The sequence below is a fragment of the Rhinolophus sinicus genome, chromosome 6 (assembly GCF_057876585.1).
Source record: "Rhinolophus sinicus isolate RSI-liver-muscle chromosome 6, RSI-T2T, whole genome shotgun sequence".
NCBI classification, from domain to species: domain Eukaryota; kingdom Metazoa; phylum Chordata; class Mammalia; order Chiroptera; family Rhinolophidae; genus Rhinolophus; species Rhinolophus sinicus.
In genome coordinates this window covers 22896373-22917737 of record NC_142506.1, presented here as the reverse complement: position 1 = coordinate 22917737, position 21365 = coordinate 22896373, and the positions used below count along the sequence as shown (strand labels likewise).

At 37.3% G+C, this 21365-nt stretch overlaps 1 protein-coding gene across 33 annotated transcripts in view; it reads right to left on the bottom strand.

The window, feature by feature from the left end:
- SYBU (syntabulin) overlaps positions 1–21365 on the bottom strand; it is a 108842-nt gene that overhangs the window by 32409 nt on the left and 55068 nt on the right. For 31 of the 33 annotated variants that reach the window (XM_074316744.2, XM_019750576.3, XM_074316743.2 and 28 more), the window contains one exon: positions 12537–12734. The exons of 1 other annotated variant lie outside the window; for it this stretch is intronic. In XM_074316744.2, the coding sequence (XP_074172845.2) occupies positions 12537–12734 (198 nt within the window). Of the gene's footprint in view, positions 1–763; positions 918–12536; positions 12735–21365 lie in introns of those variants that run through there. One more of the 33 variants, XM_019750585.3, reaches the window with a different exon arrangement.

Here is a 21365-nt window from a genome sequence, read left to right as displayed (position 1 = left end):
TTTGTTTCTACTAATTAATTTTAACACCACAGGCATTAATCATTTGCTCAGCAGATGAAAATCATTTTAAGATGACTCATGTGTTTTACAACATTGCAAACCCAACCCCTTAGGCTTTGGGAATGTACAGTAAAGAGGAAGTGTTAGATCAAATCAATTAATAAAAAGAAAACCTCCACATCCCAGCTCCATGGGCATGAAGAGTTTCAGACTTCTACTGGCTGCCACATGAGAAAAGTAAATTAAAACTGGTCAGAGCGACGTGCTGGGAATAATTTCCATGGTGAACCGGCAGACATAACCACATGAGCAGGCTCTCTCTTGATAATAAATACATCATGTCTCGGTCTACACAGAGGCCCATTGCAAACTCTGTGCAGTGCCAATTAGCACTAACCGTGGCTGTGCTCATGTATTCCCATAGCACACTACTGGGGAAGGCCAGGCTTTGTATTTACAAATGCAGCATGCAATGCTCAGAGTTCAAAGAGCATTCTGAAATGTAAGCGTTCATGGTCATTCTTTTTCATTTTGCACAGGCTCACCTATGACAAGGGGTGTTTAAAACAATATATGTGTGTATTTTTAAAAGTGTCATTATAGACCTGTATTCAGAATACTTGAAAGGCAGAGTTGAAAATTCATTGTTAGACTGCATTTTCAGCCTACTACAGCTAACTCAATACACACACATACCCAAAGAGCATACATATCCTCTGCGATCCAATATAATAATTTACTTACTGTGACTAATACTACTTACTTAGGAGGTAAGCTCCGTAGACTTTCATGGCAAACACTGCCTCTGCAAACAGCCTCCCACCACAGGCTGGGGTATGTCTTGTGCAGAAATACAGTGTGTGCAGCTCATCTCTTGGTGGAGTACACTCTCAGAGTGGGGTATCCATGGAGACCGAGCCTCCTACATGTGCAGGGCAAGGAAGTTACTCTGCTGGGCACCATAGCAACAGGAGGCAGAGGGAAGGCCAGCCTATCAGAGACGAGCACAGGAGCTTCTCCCTGGCAACTGCAGCATTTCAAATGAAACCACTGCCCTCATGAATGGACACAAAGCATTTAAAGATATACCAAATTGTCAAATAGAATTAATGCCTACACAATAGTCAAGGCTAATCCTTTGACAGTGTTGGAGCAAAACACGTAAGAGTCTTTCTACAATGATTACATCCCAATGGACAAGGAAGAAATTACATCAAAACCCCACACACTCCTAAATTGATGGCAAGCATGTGATGCTTTGAGAAAAAGGCTTGGTGTTCTCCGTGAATTCTAGCTATTTAAATATGCAAGGCCCTTCACAGAGCTGCCCAGGAGAGAGGAACAGGATAGATCCGTTGTTCCGAAGGGAAAAAACGGACTCGAGGGCTCTCTGGGGTGACTGCCAGCATATTCCTTCCAAATAGGTGGGCTTACAGTTAAACACATTTATTAAGCTCCCACCAAAGCCCTCCGTTCTGTCAGAATAATTCTTACTAATGAGGCATCCGCAGTAAAATAGGACCAAAGCAAATGAGATGGTGAGTGAACATTCGAATGCTTTCAAGTTGTGCTATTTATAAACTTTCCTCATTTCTCATAACAGTAATGACAGTGATCATTTATTGAACACATACTGTATACCACTACAAACACAGCTTCCTGCCAATTGCTGACACTGATTTTTGCAAAAATACAGGATGTGCATGTTTACCTCTTACTGCTGGGCAGTATTTATGTGATGCATAGTCTGTCATATATCTATTTTATGATTAGCACAGCAACCTGAAACGGTTAAGTATTAATTATTCCTCCTTGTTAAACAGAAAACAAAATGTCCTTACATTACAAAAGAAATCCTTCTGCCCACTAAGTCCCCTTCCCTCCACTGCTCTGTTGGTGACCTGGTCCACCCTATTTAATGCCTAAATATAAGGTGCCACAATTATCTCCCAGAAAAGAAATCCCCTTATATTAGAATCTTCCCAAAGTTTCTTATTATAGAGCTCTCTCTTATAATTACTTTCTTTGAACAAAAAGTGCCATTTGAAAAAGACACATCAGTCTGAATTGACCTCAATCACTGCTAGCTTGGGCTGCCTTCAGAGGTCAATGGCTGGGACTGCTTAAAATCAAAGAGGCAAGAAATTGAAAAACAGAGTTTTAATTATTCCTGTGGTATGATGCCACCAGCCTTTTAGAGATCACTTTAAATAGCAATATAGTCAATAGTTAAGTTGTAGAGATCACAAACACCCATATCCCTCGCTAATTGAACTCAGGAACTGAGTAGCTTTGCAGTGAAGGATACTCATATACATGTACAGGAAAACAGAAAAGCCAGCTGTCCCCATGCTACCGTGGATGTTGTCACAACCTGCTAGTTATCCTCCAATGTCCACCTCCATTCTCCCCTCCTTCCATAATAACAGGTTCTCACTTGATTAAGACGTCCTGCAATATAATTGGAAATGACATGTGCCACTTCTGTGTCCTGACTTTAAAATGACTGGCTGAGTGTCCCCTGGTCTCTTTCCCCTTCCTTCTGCCTGGTAGATGACAGACAACCTGACATAGCTGCTTGTCAGCCTGAATCACCCAAATACCTATGTGCTATTTTGCAAGAGACAAACGTCTGCCTAGTTTTCATGTCTGTATTTTGGGTCTCTTTTTACAGAAACTTAATTCATACCCTCACAGTATTTGTCTGGAAAAAAACGTCCACTGAGAGCACCAGACAAGGATTCAAAACTGCTTTCTATCAAACAGGTTGGGTGGAAGTGAAGATGATTTGCTCTGGAAAAGACAGATGAGTTGAAAAATTACTCTAGGGATGAGAAAGACTGAATGAAATGTTTTATATTAACTATGAACAACAGAACTGATGTTTCTAAACTACTTATAGAATATAAATAAGTATGTTTAATTAAAATAACAAAAACCCATCAAATATTGACTATTTCATTCAGATATCTAGAGATTTACTTGAAATAGCAAATAAAACAAAACATTATATTCTGTCATATGCACTGTATCCATATATTTTTTCCTTTTTTTCACTATCCCCTTCCTAGGCGAAGCAATCTAAATTTAGTCTACCTGCTTCCAGTTTCATCTCTTTTTCTTTTTATTAAATTTATTCTAGTGACAATGGTTAGTAAAATTATATAGGTTTCAAGTGTACATTTCTATAACACATCACCTATATATCACATTGTGTGCTCACCACCCAGAGTCAGTTCTCCTTCCACCACCATATATTTGATCCCCTTTCCCCACTTCTACCGCCTACTGATAATCTGAGCTCCAGATAGCCAAAAGGATCCCAGATATATAAATTAAATTATGTCTCTCTTCCTAAACCCTCCGATGGCTTTCCATTACTCTAATAATACAGACCTCACCTGCTACAACTCTTCCCTTCCTAACTTACTGCCCTACACCCTCGCCCCAAACACAACCAACCCATAGTGTGAACAAGTACGGCTAAGTTCTCAGCTTAAAGGTCATCTCGCCAGACACGCCCCTGCCCCATCCCCAGTCACTGTCTACACAGCATTAGCTTGGGCTACTTGTCACTATCTGAACTTACCTTGTTTGTCTGCTTGTGTATCAGTCATTTCGCCGTGTTAAAGGCAGCGTCCATGAGAACACTTGTCTGTTGTTTCACTCCTCTACCCTTAATGCCTGGAACATCGATGCCAGCACAGAGTAAATGCTTAGTAAATATTTGTTGAATGAATGAAGGCAAACTAGTCAATGTACAGCTGGGATTCAAACCTAGGTTTAGCAGAAACCTTGCATGTGGTGAATGAGGGCTCCCTTCCTCTAGACTCTTACATAGCTATCGCCTTCCTTTCAATGAAACAAACATTCTAGACTGTGCATCTTGGAATGTAAATCCACTGAAGCCCGGTTCCTGCAGCGTTACCTCACTTAACCACAACCTGTATTCACACAGCTTCCTGCTTCCCCTTGGCTGCTTTCAGACACAGGCTTAGGAGGTAAAAGACTTTAACCCACTGAATGACCAAAACGAACAGACCGTGTTGTTCAACACGTAGCTTTTTGTCAATAAGCCTGCAGTACACCAAAATGCCACACAACAAATTATACGGACAAGGCACACAGAGAGGTCAGGGTATTTATCCCTCTGGCTCCTTTCTTTTTAGGGAAATGGCCCAGTTTCTTCACATAACCTGGGAGTTCTCTCCGTCTGGATTCTGGGTAACTTGACCCTCCTGTTGCCCCTTCATGATGTGGAAATGGATCCAAGCTGTTGCCAGCACCAAGTATTTCAGCACACCTTGTTGGGTCTCCTTAACTATGCCCATACCTTTCCATGCAAACAGTCTCCTCAATAAACATTCCTCCTCAATTAGGAAAATAAAATCACGTATCTGCTTTATTGACAGTTCTTGGTTTATAAGTCTGTGTGTAAAAGAAGTTTCCAGGCTTATTTCTCTTACGCTGGCAGTCAATAAACATGTCCAACAGTGGGTGTGTGGTCTGCTGGAGCATCTGCAATGTGTGAGAGACCTATAGTGCTTCGTTCTCAACTCATTAGAGAATATAGCAAGCATTTGGCAGGCTCCCAAACCAGTGGCTACAACACTGTACACGCACTAAATCCTAGTGGACCTGGGATTCAGATGGCAGTCACCTTTGGGGAGATGAGTATTATAATTCACTCATTCTAAGGGAAAAACCATTAGCAGACCATTTGACAGCATTACATTGACTGAGTGTATCATGTAAAGCACAGGCAGGAGAAAGGCATGAGAGTAAATATGTAACTCTGCCATCAAGATAAACACTTGTGTCCACTCATCGCAGTTAAACTTTATTTTCCTGGTCGGATCTCTGCTGGGGAGATGTGACAGATGATGCAATCATCTACCACAAAACATCCTCTGCTGTATCCGGGGTGAGCATTCTTTCTCTCAGGGTGAAAGAAAGTTTCAGAGATCCATTTCAGTATTAATGCAAAAGCTCTGGTTTATGTTGACACAGTCTAATGATCTCTGTTTGCGAAAGTATTCATGATATACAGGGCAGCACATAAAATATTGTGACAATTAGAGAAAGGACCAGTTCACGATGAAGTGGAAAACACTGACGAGCCTAACGTTCCTTTGATGTTCACATCCTCATGGCTTATTTCATTAATCTGCATCTAAACAGCCGTATGTGTTCAACTTTCTGTATTTCACTGAAGTTACCCTGAGGTTTATGGATTTTGTTATCAGCAACAGCCAGCATAATCTACATATGGACGGTATCAGCTAATTTATAAAAATTAGTAAAAAATGTTTAGATTCTACAAACTTTGAAGAAAAATAATCCTTGTCTTATATCAACACATCTTTCTCAATTGTCATACTCCTGTACTGCAATTAAAATCAATCCTTTGAAGGCGCAAGACTACCCTGTTTAAAATCCATTTACAAGCTGTGTGACCTTGGATGAGTTACTTAACCTCTCTGTGCCTCAGTTACCCCATCTGTAAAACGGGGAAAAATATCCCTTTCTAGCACTGATGTTAGCATAAAATGAGTGAAGGCCTTGAATTTTTGCCTAGGACAGTCAGTGCTCAATAAATATTAGCTAAAATATTTTTAAATCCAATTTCAAAATGTTAACAAAGCCCACAACTACATCTAATATAGCCTTCCAGATATTTTCATAAGGCTTTCTGTCTCTAAAATAGGTTACAGCCTTTATTTGAGGATGGGCCTTGCTGCTGCAACACCTTTGATTGTAACTATAAGCTATTAGAAAAATAACGCCTTGCCAAGAATGCAAAAAGTTTCCATATAACTAAAACCTTCTCTTTTGGCACTACAGTTTTAATTTTTTTCCACGCTATGAAAATATTTCTAAAATGCTTAAGACATTTTTCTGCTCTCATACACATAATTTTCTGCCAACTCCCCCATAACAATGACTCAATCTGTTTCTAGAACATTAATTACTGCACTAAATACTACAAAGCATTTAAATACATATGCTTTTGAATGCTCTTTTGTCTGCTCTTTCGTATTTTCCCATCTCTTTCCTCACTGTGAAGCCATCAGCTGTCAATCTGTACTCTGGTGAGTGTCTTCCTACAGCAAACATTCCTGTTCTATAGAAACCAGGATAACATGACATGTTATTATAGAATTTTGTTACAAATAAACCTAAGTTCTGTGTGAGAGTTTTAAGGGTCTTCTTGTAAATATAGTGCATGGAGTTTGTGACATATCTATTTTAAGAGCTACAAATGACCATTATAAACATTTACTGAGGAATTACTTTGTGCCAGGTCCAACGTTAGGCCCTTTACATTCATTAGTCTATTTAATCTTCACCAGAACCCATTTTACAGATGCTAACCACAAACTTTCAAGACGAAAACAAGTAGCTGAAGAGGACACAGTTATAAAGTGGTGGTATAAAGATTTGAATCTAGTATGCTAGACTTGAGAGTCCAGTTGTTAGAAAGTGTCCCCGCCTCCATCCCCACCCCCACCCCCCCCACACACACACTTTTTTCCCCAAGATAGGACAAGTTAGGTAATCTGGGGAGAAGCTGTGTTAAATCTAATCTTTTAACTCTCCTCTAGGTAGCTCAAGTTATTGTAAGGATGGCTTCCCCAGGTAAGTTGTGTAGCTCTCGTTTCAGAGAACTTTGAAGTGAAAGCGATGCTTGTGATAAGTACAGGAACATCTATAGGCGATGGGCTGTGTGCAGAGAACCTCTATCTATTAAAGAACCAGTGTTGATTAGTCACTAACCTAGTTGGTGCCTTCTGGGTTTTCTAGCAAATGCCTGTGAATGTGGGATATTTTTTTTTTATTTTTTTTTTTAAGTAACCAATCCTCTGTTATTGTTGTGAGGTTATTATAGTTCACCTGGCCAGGTCTCCAATTTCAATCGCCTGGGTGGTATCTGATGACAGGGAATACTAACTTAGTTTGAATGCTGATGGAATGAGGTGACATCTTTCAAATGCAGATTTCAACATTTCAGTTTCTAAATGTGGATTTCTTTGAAATGATTCTGACCCCAGCCATTTGCTCTTAACCTGTCTTCTAATCTCAGGTGTTTGGTTTGTTTCACTTTCACATTTTCTAATTATTAAATTGTATAATTGTTTCCTCAGTTCTCCAACAAGCCTTGTGGAGAAAGGATTTAGTACTTGTATTTGTAAAACAATGACACTGGGTCTCTTTCTTCCTTGGTTTAAGATACAGTATTCCCCAAGTAGTAAATCAAGCATTAAAGGAGGTCCAGGAATGTCATTTGATGTACTAACAGTAATCCCACTAGGCCTTTCCTTGTTGGGAAAACAAAAAACAAAAAAACAAAAATGCAACCAACCTCATCAGGAAAACTGACTACAAAATAAATATAGGAGGAGCACCTGGGAGAAGGAAGGTTCCGAGCAGATCCCTCAACAAGTTCCTAGTTGGAATACCTTCATTGCTTTCCTTTCGATCTGTACTGTGGGCCAGATTTACCATACAGTATTCTCCCTTAAAAGATAAGCTCCCGAAGAGCAGGGTGACATTGAGGTAATCTTTGCCACATCTTGCCAATGCTGCCTCCAATACTAAACACAATTCCTTGTACAAAGTGTACAGCTTATTTCTCAGTTAAGTATTTATTGGACTGCCACTTTGTGACTGGCACCACATTAGGCTCTGGGGATTCAATTTCAATGTTTGCTGAACTGACTTGTAGATAAAAGGAAAAGATGAAAACGTAAAGCCATTATGCAACAGAACTGTAGGGATGTTTTCTTTTTGCTCTTTGGTGGCAATTTTTAATTAATTGTGTATGGGCATTAAATGACAGAAGCCAACATGACAGAAGGCTCACTGCCTCTAAGAAGTTCCAGAAAGAGTCCTGCCTGGAGAAAGGAAGGGCTTTCATGCTGCGCGTGCCACGGTGCCCTGTTGGAAAGGGCCAGGCTTTCCTAGCTCACCTTTCCAAGCCCTTCCTGGCAGCCTGTGACATATCTCCCTTTTCCTTCTGCATCAGATGCTCAGTCAACATTATTAGCACATGATCAAGGGGTATTTCAATAACTCCTTTCTGAGGTGAATAGGTTTCCAGAATCTAGAACAAAGGACCTAAAATTAAATGGGCTTAGATTATTTAATGTTCAAGGGCCCCCAAGCATCTGTCTAAGAGACACTAATTGCCTGCTATTTTAATACAGTAGTATTGGTTCTAATGAGTCAATTTATTTAAAAAAAAAAAAAAGTAGAGCGTGCGCTAGGAGCTGAAGATCAGTGTGGCCTGAGGAGAGATGGCCACTTGGGGCTATGGAGAAGGTGGAACATTTTAAACTGACAGCAGTGTCTTCTTGTGGTTTAACGGGTTATGTCTCTGCATTTCATAAATTTTGGAGCCATCCAAGGGACTCATTTCCAGGATTTCCTCTCTTCATATTTATGAGACTGACAGGTTTGTTCTGCTGAAAGGTCAGAGAGCTATAGGTCACGGTGCAGATTTTTCTAACTACAAAGAGCTTACTGCACAGAATTGAGTCCCATTCAAAAGCTCGAGCAACGTTTTCAATGATGACATTAGGAATTTTAGGCAACTAAGAAATAAACTTGAGGGATCCCTTTGACCTTGGTTAAATGCAAACAAATAAAAAGATCGCGAGGTAAGGACCACTTAGGTGATATGTACGTCTATGGAACGACTCAATCAGAAGAAGTTGACAAAAGTGGTGTTTCAGGCTCTGCCTCTGGGCAAGGGTCATTAATCCAGGATTCATAATCCTGCTAAAGGAGACCCATGGAACCTCAGAAACAGTACGCAATATTTTGTGCATAGGGGATTTTTGTGGGATATGGGTCCATAGCCTTCATGATTCTCAAAGGATCCAAGAATCAAAACAGCATTAACAACTGTTCTTTCTTCCTTCTTTCCTTCCTTCCTCCTTCCCTTTTTTCTTCATGAAGAAAAAGGAGACAAAAAAGGAAAAAAGGGAAGGAGGAAGGAAGGAAAGAAGGAAGACCTAAGGGCTTAAACATTCTCAGCAAGACACGTGGCTGATCTTTAGCAAGTGCGTACCTTCTGTAGGATCAGGGATGGGCTAGGTGTGAATTCTGTGCATACACATAAAGTTTTAAGTCTTATGTTAACAAAATTATTCTCATTATGATTTGTGAAACAAGGAAGGACAATGATAATCTTAACTCCCTTTTAAACTTAGTTAGCTCTTTCGGTACCACACTTGTCTCTTGTTTCACTGTTTTCTTTTGTTGTCACCACTGTATAATGGTTTTGGAAAGAGGCAGGGGGCTGGGTAACAAAAATGAAATAATTTCAGGTTGCATAAAATCCTACAATACCTTCACAATGAAATCCGTTTTTCTTTGTAATCCATGAAACTGACTTTCTTTCCAGCTCCATTTTATCCTCTCAATCCCATAGTCTACCTTTGCTGTTGAGGTCAACAAGTGTTGACTGAGCCCCTGATATATACTGACCCTGTGTGCTAGGAGTACAGGGATCCTACTCTTAAACTTATATTTCATACTTTAGAGAAGCACATTCTATTGGTTATTACTCCTAGGTTAAAAGAAAATTGAGAACGTTTCTCTAAAGAAGATGTACAAATGGCCAATGAGCACATGAAAAGACTCATCATCACTAGTCATTAGGGAAATGTAAATCAAAAGCACAATGAAATACCACTTCAGACTCTCTAGAATGGCTACAATCAAAAAGATAAACAATAACAACTGTTAACAAGAATGAATGTGGAGAAATCAGAACCCTCATACATTGCTGGTGGGTATGTGAAATGGTAACATCCATTTTGGAAAACAGTTTGGCAGTTCCTCAAAGAGTTAAACATAGAGTTACCATACAACTCAGCAATTTCTTTCCTAGGTATGTACCCAAGAGAACTGAAAGCATGTTCACACAAAATCCCGCACATGAATGTTCACACACCATTATACATAATAGCCCCAAAGTAGAAACAACCCAAACACCCATCAACTGTGAATAGATAAACAAAATGTGGTATATCACCGAACCAAGGCAAGATGTTAAGAACAGGAGAAGCTGGAAGCAGCAGTGGTGAGAGGGTACATGGGAACTCCGTATTCACCACTCAGTTTTCCTGTAACCTAAAACTGCTCAAAAAAAAAAACCACACCAAAAAAGAAAAAACAGAAAAAGTCTACTTAAAAATGTGATATATCAATACAATGGGATATTACTGAGTGATAAAAAAGAATGAAGTACTAATACATGCTACGTTGATGAACCTTGAAATCATTACGCTAAGTGAAAGAAGCCAAACACAAAAGACTGCATATTGTATGATTCCATTTACATGAGGTGTCCAGAATAGGCAGAGCCATAGAGACAGAGACTAGGTTAGTGGCTGCAGGGGCTACATAAAAAGGGAGAGTGCAGTGAATGCTAAGGGGTATGGGGTTTCTTTTTGGGGGTGATAAAAAAGTTCTGGAATTAGACAGTGGTGACATTTGCAGAATCTTTTGAATACATTAAAAACCCCTGAATATACTAAAAACACTTTGAAAGTGTGCATGTTTTGGTATGTGAATTATATCTCAATTTTTTATAAAGGACAATTGACTTGGGGGAGGGAGGGAAGCAGTTCTTGTCCCTGGATGCTAAAGGGAAGCAGAGCTTTGACACCCAAAAATACGCCTTTTGGGATAGTGATTATTTTAAGCTGGATTTTTTTTTAAGAAATGAAAGACTCAAGAAAAGACGCTTACCTCCCCTTCATCTGTCTAAAGGAATTCAGATAGAAAATCCTGCTTAAAGGAAGGGAGCTAACATCTTAATGTAAGAAACTAAATGTGATAGACTGGGAGGAACCTGCAAAGTGTGTTTGTTTGATTTCCCTCTGTGTTTCGTGGTTTCCAGGTGGCCCAGCAAGAATTTGTTAACCAAATGTTTGCTCTTTCTCATCTACTTGTGAATTGCCTACTTTCCCTTTGAAGTCCCAGACCCCTGCCTCTCTCTCCTTAGTCCAGAAGGGAATATAATACAAGCCTCAACTGCCCCCATTTGTACAGAGATCCTATATTCTTAGTGAACCCACATTTGTACACATGTGATAAATTTGGTCATTTTCTCCTGTTAATCTGTGTCATGTCAATTTGATTATTAGACTAGCCAGAAGAACTTAGAAGGGCAGAAGGGACATTATTTTTCCTCCTATGCAGTATACAAAGCAATGGTTTTATTTCTTGTCAATAATTACATGACGCTCTCTACCTCATTGTCTCTGTCTTAAGTATTGAAGGGACCCAGCATCCTTTTTACAATATCCTCCTTTCTTTTTCACATGCTGTCTTCCCCACTGTGTATCATTCCCTTTCTTTTACATATGATTCCAAAGCACAGGACTATTAACAAATTCATCATCACTAACATTTATCAGGCACCTAGGAAAGAAGGGATTTCTCTTTCCCACAGTTTAAGTTTTGCTCTGAGACTACATGACATTCTCTTTGGTTGACTAAAAGCAAAATGAAGAACAATCCATTAGGATATGCTGTGTACATCAATTATTCAGGAAGAACAAAAGTGGACAGAGATGGAACAGGACACAGGATCTTCCAATGGAAAAGGCATAGGACCAAGCCTTGGCTCCATCAAAATAAAGCTGTCTAAAGCTCCTTGACCAATAATGGCACCACCAAACAAAAATTAGAAGACAAATGTAAGGAATGAGGATACATGCAAGCCATTACTCTGTCTTTTTACTCATAAATATGTATAGTATAACTATGGATGTTAAAGAAAATCATGTAATATAGAGGTTGTCTCACAATGCCAATGCTCATGTCTTTTTATGTTAAGGTTATAACTTCAGTGTTAGTAAAACTCTCTTTACTCATTACTGTATATATTTCTGAGATACAAAATATTTATTTATATATTGGAAATTCTGAGAATTGACCTTCACTGATGCTCATGTTTATGGCATCTCATCCATTGCAATAATGATCTTCGTTTCATCTCATAGCTTTTAATATTTTATAATTATTAAAGATTTATATGTATATATACATACGATGTCATATTCATGTTTCAATCTTTAAAAACAAACAAAACAACTAGGTTAGCAAGTATGCCTAGTCCTATAGATTTGCATCAATATAACTTGCTCATTTCATAATTTGTGAGCACTTTAGATGGTACTAAGTAATTTCCTAATATAATTTATGCTAGAATTTGTGATAGAATTTAAATATCTGTTAGACAATCTAGTCTACATTTTTAAGCTTTGCTCCTTTTTCTATGTCTTTATAATGTGCACATGTCACTATACTTACTCAATTGTTAACAACCAGTACAGAAAATATAATATTCTACTTTTTGCCCCATGTCCTTAAAAAAAAAAAAAAAGAAAGAAAGAAAAGATGTTTCTGGGAACTGGGTCCAATAGTGTTCCCTGTCTCGATATACAGCTGCTTCATTTCAAATGGGAAATGACTCCCATCATATTACTCTGATAAAAACATGAATATAATGCATTTACCTGGCTTTACAAAGCCTGCCTTTGGTTCCTTCTTATATCGAGCTGACTGGATGCTTCCCTCACCAACCATTCCAATCGTGCCTTTCTTTCTAGTAAAGTCTTCATCACTCCCAGGGCGAAAGCCAACAGGACTGTTTCCAGAATCTGAGGGCGTCTTCACAGGAGATACTGACTGGCTACTAGGACAGCCTGTGTCATCTGGAAGACAGGAATCAATAAGCGTTTAATGAGGAGGAGGAAATCAATGACGGCCAAGAGAAGCGTGCAGGAAGCTATACATACGTGTGCTCACACACATGTACTCTGCTTATGAAGCCCCAAGTTAACGTCTGTGAATGACTCTTCTTTTATTTTCCATATCTGGTCAATCATTTTAACAAATAAAATATCATTTTAACAAAGAAAATGTCAACAATCAGAAAACATATTTTAAGGCAACACCTTACAAGCTTTTTGGGTCACAAATATTTCTGTAACATTCATGTTGTCAAAACGTAAAGGCTTGTTGTCTGTTTTAACACTTCAGATAGTCAACTTTTGGGTCATAGCTGTCCATAGATTTTTGATGGGGTTAGTAATAGGAAGTTCACCACAGCAACTCAGGATCATTAGTGGGAACATTTCAGAGTTGTTTGTGTTAGGGAAAAAAGTTACTTGAATATTATTGACTATACCCAGTGTTTGGTCACTTGGCCCATGACTGGGTTAACAGAGTGATAGGTAAGAGATCTGACTTTAGGAGTTCAAGGAATCAGAAAGAAATGATCTTGTTTTATTATCATACACACCCAACCCAAAATATATCAAATCGGATATATTGCTGTCTGGAGTAAACTGGTAAAATGAAAATGATATTCAAATTAGAAACATTCCCTTAATTTTTAAGTTATAGATTATTACCATCATTAGTATAAATTAATGTGCGAGATATGAATTGAACCGTGTAGATGCTTATTAAGCAAATGGAAAAATGGAAAAGTCGCACCGTTACTCCTATAAGTGCTTTCCATATTTATTAAATATTTATGATAGTTGGTTAATCCATTTATACTTTGATGAATATTGTATGGGAATTGAATGCAAATCAGTATTACTTAAAAGTATGTCTACTCAAACTGATCAATTAGAGGTAATTTTCATTACTAAATATTTCCTTGTTGTACAAAAATATTTTGATGCCAGTAACTAATTAGACAAGAAATGAATAGACATTTAGTCCAAAAAACTTTTAGAACTATTACATTTTTATGACTATTAAAGGAACTGAAATAATTTGCCATCTATGAAAGGCTATCTTCAAACTCCATAGCTTGACTAAAGATAGAAATAGAACCAGGCCTGAATAAAACATACTGATTGCCTGAATTAAGATGAGTAGAATCCATCTAAAAAAAGAATTGCTGTTGCTTCATTTTTGGCCTTTACTTCAATTTTTATTATGAAATATCCCAGTTCCTAGAACAAAGTGAATTTGGCAATGGTAAAATGATTTATTTCTCCTAATATTCTTTTTTGACCTTTGGACATACCGTGTTTCCCCGAAACTAAGACATAGCCGAATTAATTTTTGCCCCAAAAGACGCATTAGAGCTGATTGTCCAGCTAGGTCTTATTTTCGGGGAAACGGTATTAATATACATAGGACTTCAAGAATCCATTTCTGGAAATGAAAGGTGTTTAGTGCATTGTTCATGCCTGCTCTCTTTGCTGCTCTTTAAAATGTGCAGTATTCTTCCTGAACTCCTGAAGACACTGGCCCTGAATTACGGAGTGATGAGAACCCTTCTTGGCCACTACTTCTATTGTCCCTGCCTTTCTGTTAAATTTGCATGTCCCATGCTTCAACCCCAAAGAAATCCAAGATCCTCTCTGAAGGGGCAAAGCTGCTAGTTACTCAGGCAGATTCCACCAAGTTGTCAAGGCTTAATAGGTCTGACACCGCCTCAGAAGAGCCTCTCTTTCTTGATTCCTATCCCAAAGCAGATAAACCCAAAGGAATAAGATCTAACCATTCAAAATTACCTATTGCCTTTAAAATTATTTCCTAATGAGTCAGTTCCATAAAGTGCTTCTTTTGAAAGAGAAGACCCAAATAAATAAAACTCCATGCTTCGGATTCTCTACCCTAAAACATAACGTTTCTCAAAGGGACAACATTAAAGCAATGTGTTCTGTTTGGTGCTTATATTATCATGTTGCTAGAGTTAAATAAGAAAAAATATGTACATACCATGCCTTCAGTACTAGTAATTTCAAGGATTAAAGTGCCAGGGTCTTATTAAAAATTGGGAACTGAAATTATTTAGAGTGGTACCAGTAGCAGTATAGGAAAGGCAGTAGCAATTTTTCATCTGGAGTGTGTGCCTCACCTGTCATCAATATTTACAGCCAGTATCTCCAGGGGCAAGACTGAGAAGATGAATACCGAAATAAATTTTTAACTTTAGTTACCTCATACAGCGTTTGAATCACTGAATAAACTCATGTTCACCCAGCATCTCTTAACTGTCTAGTATTGTGCTTCATATTGAGGGGGAAACAATACGAATATAAAGCATGGTCTTTCATTAGCTAAACAAATATGTATCAAGCCTTGGCACTGAAACGGCCCAGAAGCATTATACCCAGTACCCACACTGATGGAGCTCATAAATAAGCCAAAAGAAGTAGGATAAATATCACTTACAACACACAGTTCCTGTAAACTGCCAAGCCTATTAAGGCAAATCCATATCCAAGAAAATCTGTGAGTTATCAGAGGAGCCTGGGACATTTGCCTGTTTTGTCTATGGGGTCCAACACAAACAAAGGCATTGAGTTACGGAAAGGGCAGGGCCATCAATTTTCCTACTACAGAGAGCACACACTTCAAGTTATGCAAAGCAAGACTGAAGCAAAAGCAACAGAGTTTCATATACCAGAATCATCTGGTCACCTGTGGCACCTGAGGTATTTCCTCTGTGCAGCACTGAAGAAGAGGTTATTTTTCAACAAGTCTTGTTTATGGCCCTTTCTCCCCTCTCTCCCATCCCTCCTCTTCTTCTTCCTCCTCATTTTTAACTTCATGGTCACAGTTGGAAGCAGACTACCAGTCTAGATGAAGATAAATACTTCTTTCCAAAATTCTATGTAAAATATTCTTCGTTCACATTTACTCCAAGATTCTGAGAATAGTGAAGACAAGTTAATGTTCTTTGGTTGTTCCTGTCTAAACTACACTTGGATCAAGCACATATTAAAGATTTATTTCTTAAACCCTCTTCAGTTAAACCCTTTGAGTGTGCCTTCTGTTTCCTGCTGCTACCTTAACTCCTGAATTTGTCTTGTGGATCCACAGATTTATAAACACAATATTTATAATTATAGCTTTTATTAGTCATGTTAGTATAAGGAGATTATCAATGACTAAAGTTGCTAACATGACACCATGAGGAAACTTTCTGGGTAGGAAATGGCAGAAATTCTGAATGACATTCCCAAAAAGTTTGGGATGTTTTAAATTTCCAGAAGAATGCCTGAGAAAAGTAAGACCATTTCAGCCTGGTTTTGGCATAAGGGAAATTTTATTCCATGGCTTTAGGGAGAGGGTGTACAAGACTGTCAGTCTATGGGAGAAAAAGGAGTTTTTCTTTCAAAACACATGCGCACACTCACTCACACACCCCAGCTCTTACATAGGTGAGTTTTCACACTTCTTTCTCTATTATTTATCCTAAGTACAGCTTAATTAAACACACACACACATACACACACACACACACACCCAACAGGACCATGTTCTATGTTTTACCCAGTGTGCGATCCATTTGAAAATACAGGATGATTTTTTTCTGGATAAACAATTTTAAATCCCACTTGCATAGGCCCAGGATCACCCCTGGTGAAACTGAGGTAAAAGTGACCCTCATTAAGGCCGAATCTAAATGATCATCCCCTACAGTGAAGGAAACTAATTTACATGTAGTAAATTATTTATAGTAAGGAATAGTTTCTTTTGTTGTTTTTCTTCTTTTTAATTTGTTTTGAATCTGTCAATTTGCAGGATTAAGGACAGTAGAAAGAATACTCACAGATCCAGGAACTTCTAGAAGTTGAGGCCTAACTAAAGTGCTATAAGAAATATACCTACTAACTGGTTTCCAAATTGTTATTAAAGAAAACAGATTTTAAGGTCTATAAAGACAGATAGGAAAAAGAGCATCTATTATAATTTTGTAGCCTCGAGGTTGTTCAAAAAATTAAATTTTTAAATCTATTTTTCCTCTTTCTTTACATTATAAGATCTTTGAAAATATGAGAGATAGTTAATAATTGTACAATTATTCCACTTACAGTTCTGAAAAGGTATGTCTAAGTATCTTTTAAAATAATTTGAATCTTATTTTAAATGCACTAAAGGAACTTGCTAATAAAGGAAATCTGTTGGGGTTGTTAAAATCTTGACTTAATTTTTTATAAAAGTAATAATTCTCATTGTGGAAAATCTGGAGTGCAGGACAGTACAAAGCAGTAAAGAAAAAATAAAGAGATAGTATTTTCCTATAATTGTATTATCCAGAAAAACCAATATAATAATTTGGTATATTTCTTATTGATCTTTTCTTAAATGCATATGGTAGACCTGCTTGCTGTTTGTTAAAATTTCAACCTATATTATAGACAGCTTCATACTCTTTTACTGAAAATTTCTCCCTGGAACTTGTTAGGCTAGAAAAGAAGGTAAAGACTACGTATCAGGAGCCAACTCAGAGGGACCCCCATTGGCGAAAGATGGAATAATACAAACATAAAAAAAAAAAAAAAAGCTACTGATGATAACCATTGGAAAGCTAAAAAATCTGTGAATTCATAGTCATCATAGAAAAAAACAAAACTGAAGTGAGAACAAAAGACCCCTTTCACCCAAAAGAATCCTAACCCACTGGAAATCACTGGAAGTGACCCAGGGACCAATGCTTTATATTGAAATGTGACAAGTAAAAGGAAAGAAGACTTAGCATATAGTCTGATTGTAAAAACTGTTCCTATACAAACTATAGTTCAATATAATTGAAATCACTCATTAGTATTGAAAGTTCTTTCTTACAGAAGCATTCTGGTTGATGAAAGTAGATGGAATAACAGAAAGTTACTATTCTGTAATTATTTCTAATGAAGTAACTGATTGCGGCACCAAATAAAATCAATGAAACCATTAGACAAAAGGCTGGTAGGGAGTTTACAGTGGGGGGATCAGGCCTTACCCACCAGTACTTAGTACTCACTAAGTACTTAGCGCCATCAACAGTAGGGCAACAGACAATAGGTACCTTCTGGTGGGATGCCATATGAAGCTCAGCACTCCTCATGAAGTATTCTTGCCACAAAAAATTACCCCTGAATCTATTCAATCCTTAAAGCTAACGTCCACCTCATAAAGTATATGGAGAACAGAGTAATGAGTTAAATTAGGAGTTGGCACATTACAGCCTGCAGGCCAAACTTGTTCTCTGCCTGCTTTTGTAAATAAAATGTTATTGGAACAAAGCCATGCCCAATCCTTTACATACCGTCTATTGTGGTTTTCAAGCTACAGTGACAGAGTTGAATAATTGTGACAGAGATCATCTGGCATCCCACCAGCAAAGGAGAAAATATTTACTATCTGGTCCTTCACAGAAAAACTGTGTTGGCCTCTGGGTTAAATGATACCATGAGGAAGCAAACACACACTTTTTAGACCATGGGGCTATTTCAATGTTCTCTGTCATACCAAGGAATTACGGTAATTGCATTAGCAATGAAAGCGACACTATGATTATGTAAGAAAATGTCCATTTTTCTTTAAAGAAATACATGCTGAGGTATGTAGGTAGACATAAAATGACATGATGTCTGAAGATTTGCTTTAAAATGCTTCTACAAAGTAAAAAAGAAAAGGAAAAAGATAATAGGATAATATCTTGCTATTGCTTAATCTGGATAAAGTGAATAAGCAGCATATTGGGGTTCATTGCAATATTCCCTCTGCTTTTGAGATGTTTTACAGAGTTTCAAAATATTTTATTTACTACCTCAAAAACATTAAGTTAAATGAGTAACTATTTAAAATAAATATAAACAGAGCATTTAAAAAAATAAACTCCTTCTTGTAGGATATTTTAGGTTGTTGCTAACTTTCTCACTATTATTAAATTGCTTTAATAACATTTTTACTGATAAGTTTTTGGTCAAATTTTTTATTATCTCATAGAATGTGTCTCTAAAAGTGGAATTACTAAGTCTTCCAAGAAGTTTAGGACAACTGACATTCCTATTACAATTGTATGGGAATATCCCACTTATTAAATTCTTGCCAGTATTGAATATTATTTGCTTGCAGTTTTGCCAATAATGAAAAATATATTTTGATGTTTTAGTTTGCATGTATTTAATTGTTAGTGAGGCTTACTGTCTGTCTTTCATTGGCCCTTTTAACTTATTCTATGCACTGCTCATGTCCTTTCACAATTTTTCTATTAAAGTGTTAAGGATTTCTTATTGAGCTATAAGAAATCCTTGTGCATGAAAGGCATTAATCCTCTGTCATATCTCATCCAGTTTGTTGCTTGCTTTTAACTTTATAATGTCTTTGACTTTCAAATGTTTTCCTATTTCTACTTGTCAAATATCACCATATTTTCCTTTGTGACTTCTTCTAAGGTTTAGAATGTCTCTTTTTACTCCAAGATCAACTAAATATTTACCTGTACTTTATTGTAGATTTTTATAGCTTCACTTTCCATTTAAATTAAGTCCTTTTGGAATTCATTTTAAAATGTAGCATGAGATTAGATGGTAACATTTTTTTTTAATTTTTAGGAAATTTATCCTTTCCATTTACTGTGCAATGTTTTTCCAATGAAATTTGAAAGCAATAAATATGTTTTGTTTGAATATAAGTATATATGTTATATATATTATATACAGATGGCGCAAAAAATGTATACACATTTTAAGATAACATCTTTAAGATAAGAGATGCTACCTTAAAATGTGTATACATTTTTTGGGCATGCTCGGTATATATGAAGTGTGATCAAACAATATGGTGAACATTTAAATTAAAAAATAATTACTACAGTAAAGGACACATTGCCATTATTCCCCCTCAAAATATTCCCCCTCCCTTCGAACATACTTATCCCATTGTTCTTGCCACTTTCTGAAGCAGGTCTGGAAGTCCTGTTTTGTGAGTGTCTTTAGTTGCGCTGTCATGGCTGCCTCGATGTCCTGAATCATTTTGACTTTGGGGAAGAGCCAGAAGTCACATGGTGCCAGGTCCATTGAATAAGGTGGATGAGGACACACTGTAATATTTTTATTTGACAGAAATTGCCATATACCAGAAGCGATGTGTGACACAGAGCATTGTCATGATGGAGGATGATTTACCACACACTTTAAAACACACCTTCTCTCAACCGTAGCTCACACCTGACTGACTGCACTGAACAGGTTGAAACTTGTCACACACTGTCACTAAGGTTCAACGCGCCACTTCCCATATTGAAGATCCCTGCTTTTCCTTTGGATGGCACTCAGAAGGAACATTCACCGTATTTTGTGATCACAACAGAAAGTCTCTGTGTTACACATCGCTTCTGGTACGGCAATTTCTGTCAAATAAAAACACGCTGTATGTCCTCATCCACCTTATTCAGCAAATCTGGCACTGTGTGACTTCTGCTTCTTCCCCAAAGTCAAAATGACCATGAAAGGAAAATGTTTTGAATTGATTCAGAACATGGAGGCAGCCACGACAGCGCAACTAAAGACACTCACGAAAGAGGACTTCCAGAACTGCTTCAGAAAGTGACAAGAATGATGGGATACGTGTGTTGGAAGCGAGGGGGAGTATTTTGAGGGGGATTAATGGCAATGTGTCTTTCACTGTAATAATTTTTTTTAATTTAAACATTTACCATATTTGGTGATCATACCTCCCATATCTATATATGTCTATATTTATATATCTATATCTATATTTGAATCTACATTTAAAATATTAGAATTGCCCAAAGTGTGTGTGTTTGTTATATAATTTCTTAATATTTAACTAAAGTGCCTAACAACCAGTACCATAGAACACATTTGGTGGCAATTATGATGACCAAGTCCCTAGTTTACTCCCCTTGCACCAATTAATTACATATAGAATAAAACACTAGGTTCAAAAGATTACAAATAAAACATTTCTTTAAAATCCAAGAAACATCTCTAAAACTTTTGGTTCATTTTTGAATTTAGATCTCAAAACTCATTGTTGAACTAAACAATTCCAGAAGACATACTCGTACTTAAAAATAACATCAAGTGGAAGAAAATGTGGTTCTGTGCCATAATGTCTTGAAACATTCAGTTATGGTTTGATGCTGTTCAATGTGCAGTTGCATAATTTGGAGGAAAAAATCATTGTATTTTAAGGAAACATTACTTAAACTATATGGAAATTTAGTTGATTCTCATGAATGACAGAAGCATTTGCAGACTGCTTATTCAGCCATTTGACAAATATTTATTGAGTATCTACTATGTGCCAGAGACTGCTATAGGTGTTACTATTTTCACTGTTTTAGATACTGACATTTTTGAAGATAGTCTGATCAAGACAGATAAAATGTCATAGCTTAAACTCATTGTCAGTCTGAACCCTGTGAAATACCACAAACCATTCAAATGCACTGAAAAGAGGCAAGGTAAGGAAAGTATTCAAATGCACTGAATGTAGGTAAGGTAAGAAAAGTAACATTTATTAAGTAGTTATCATGCGGCAAGAACACTGATTTTTATCATATATATTTAAGAATA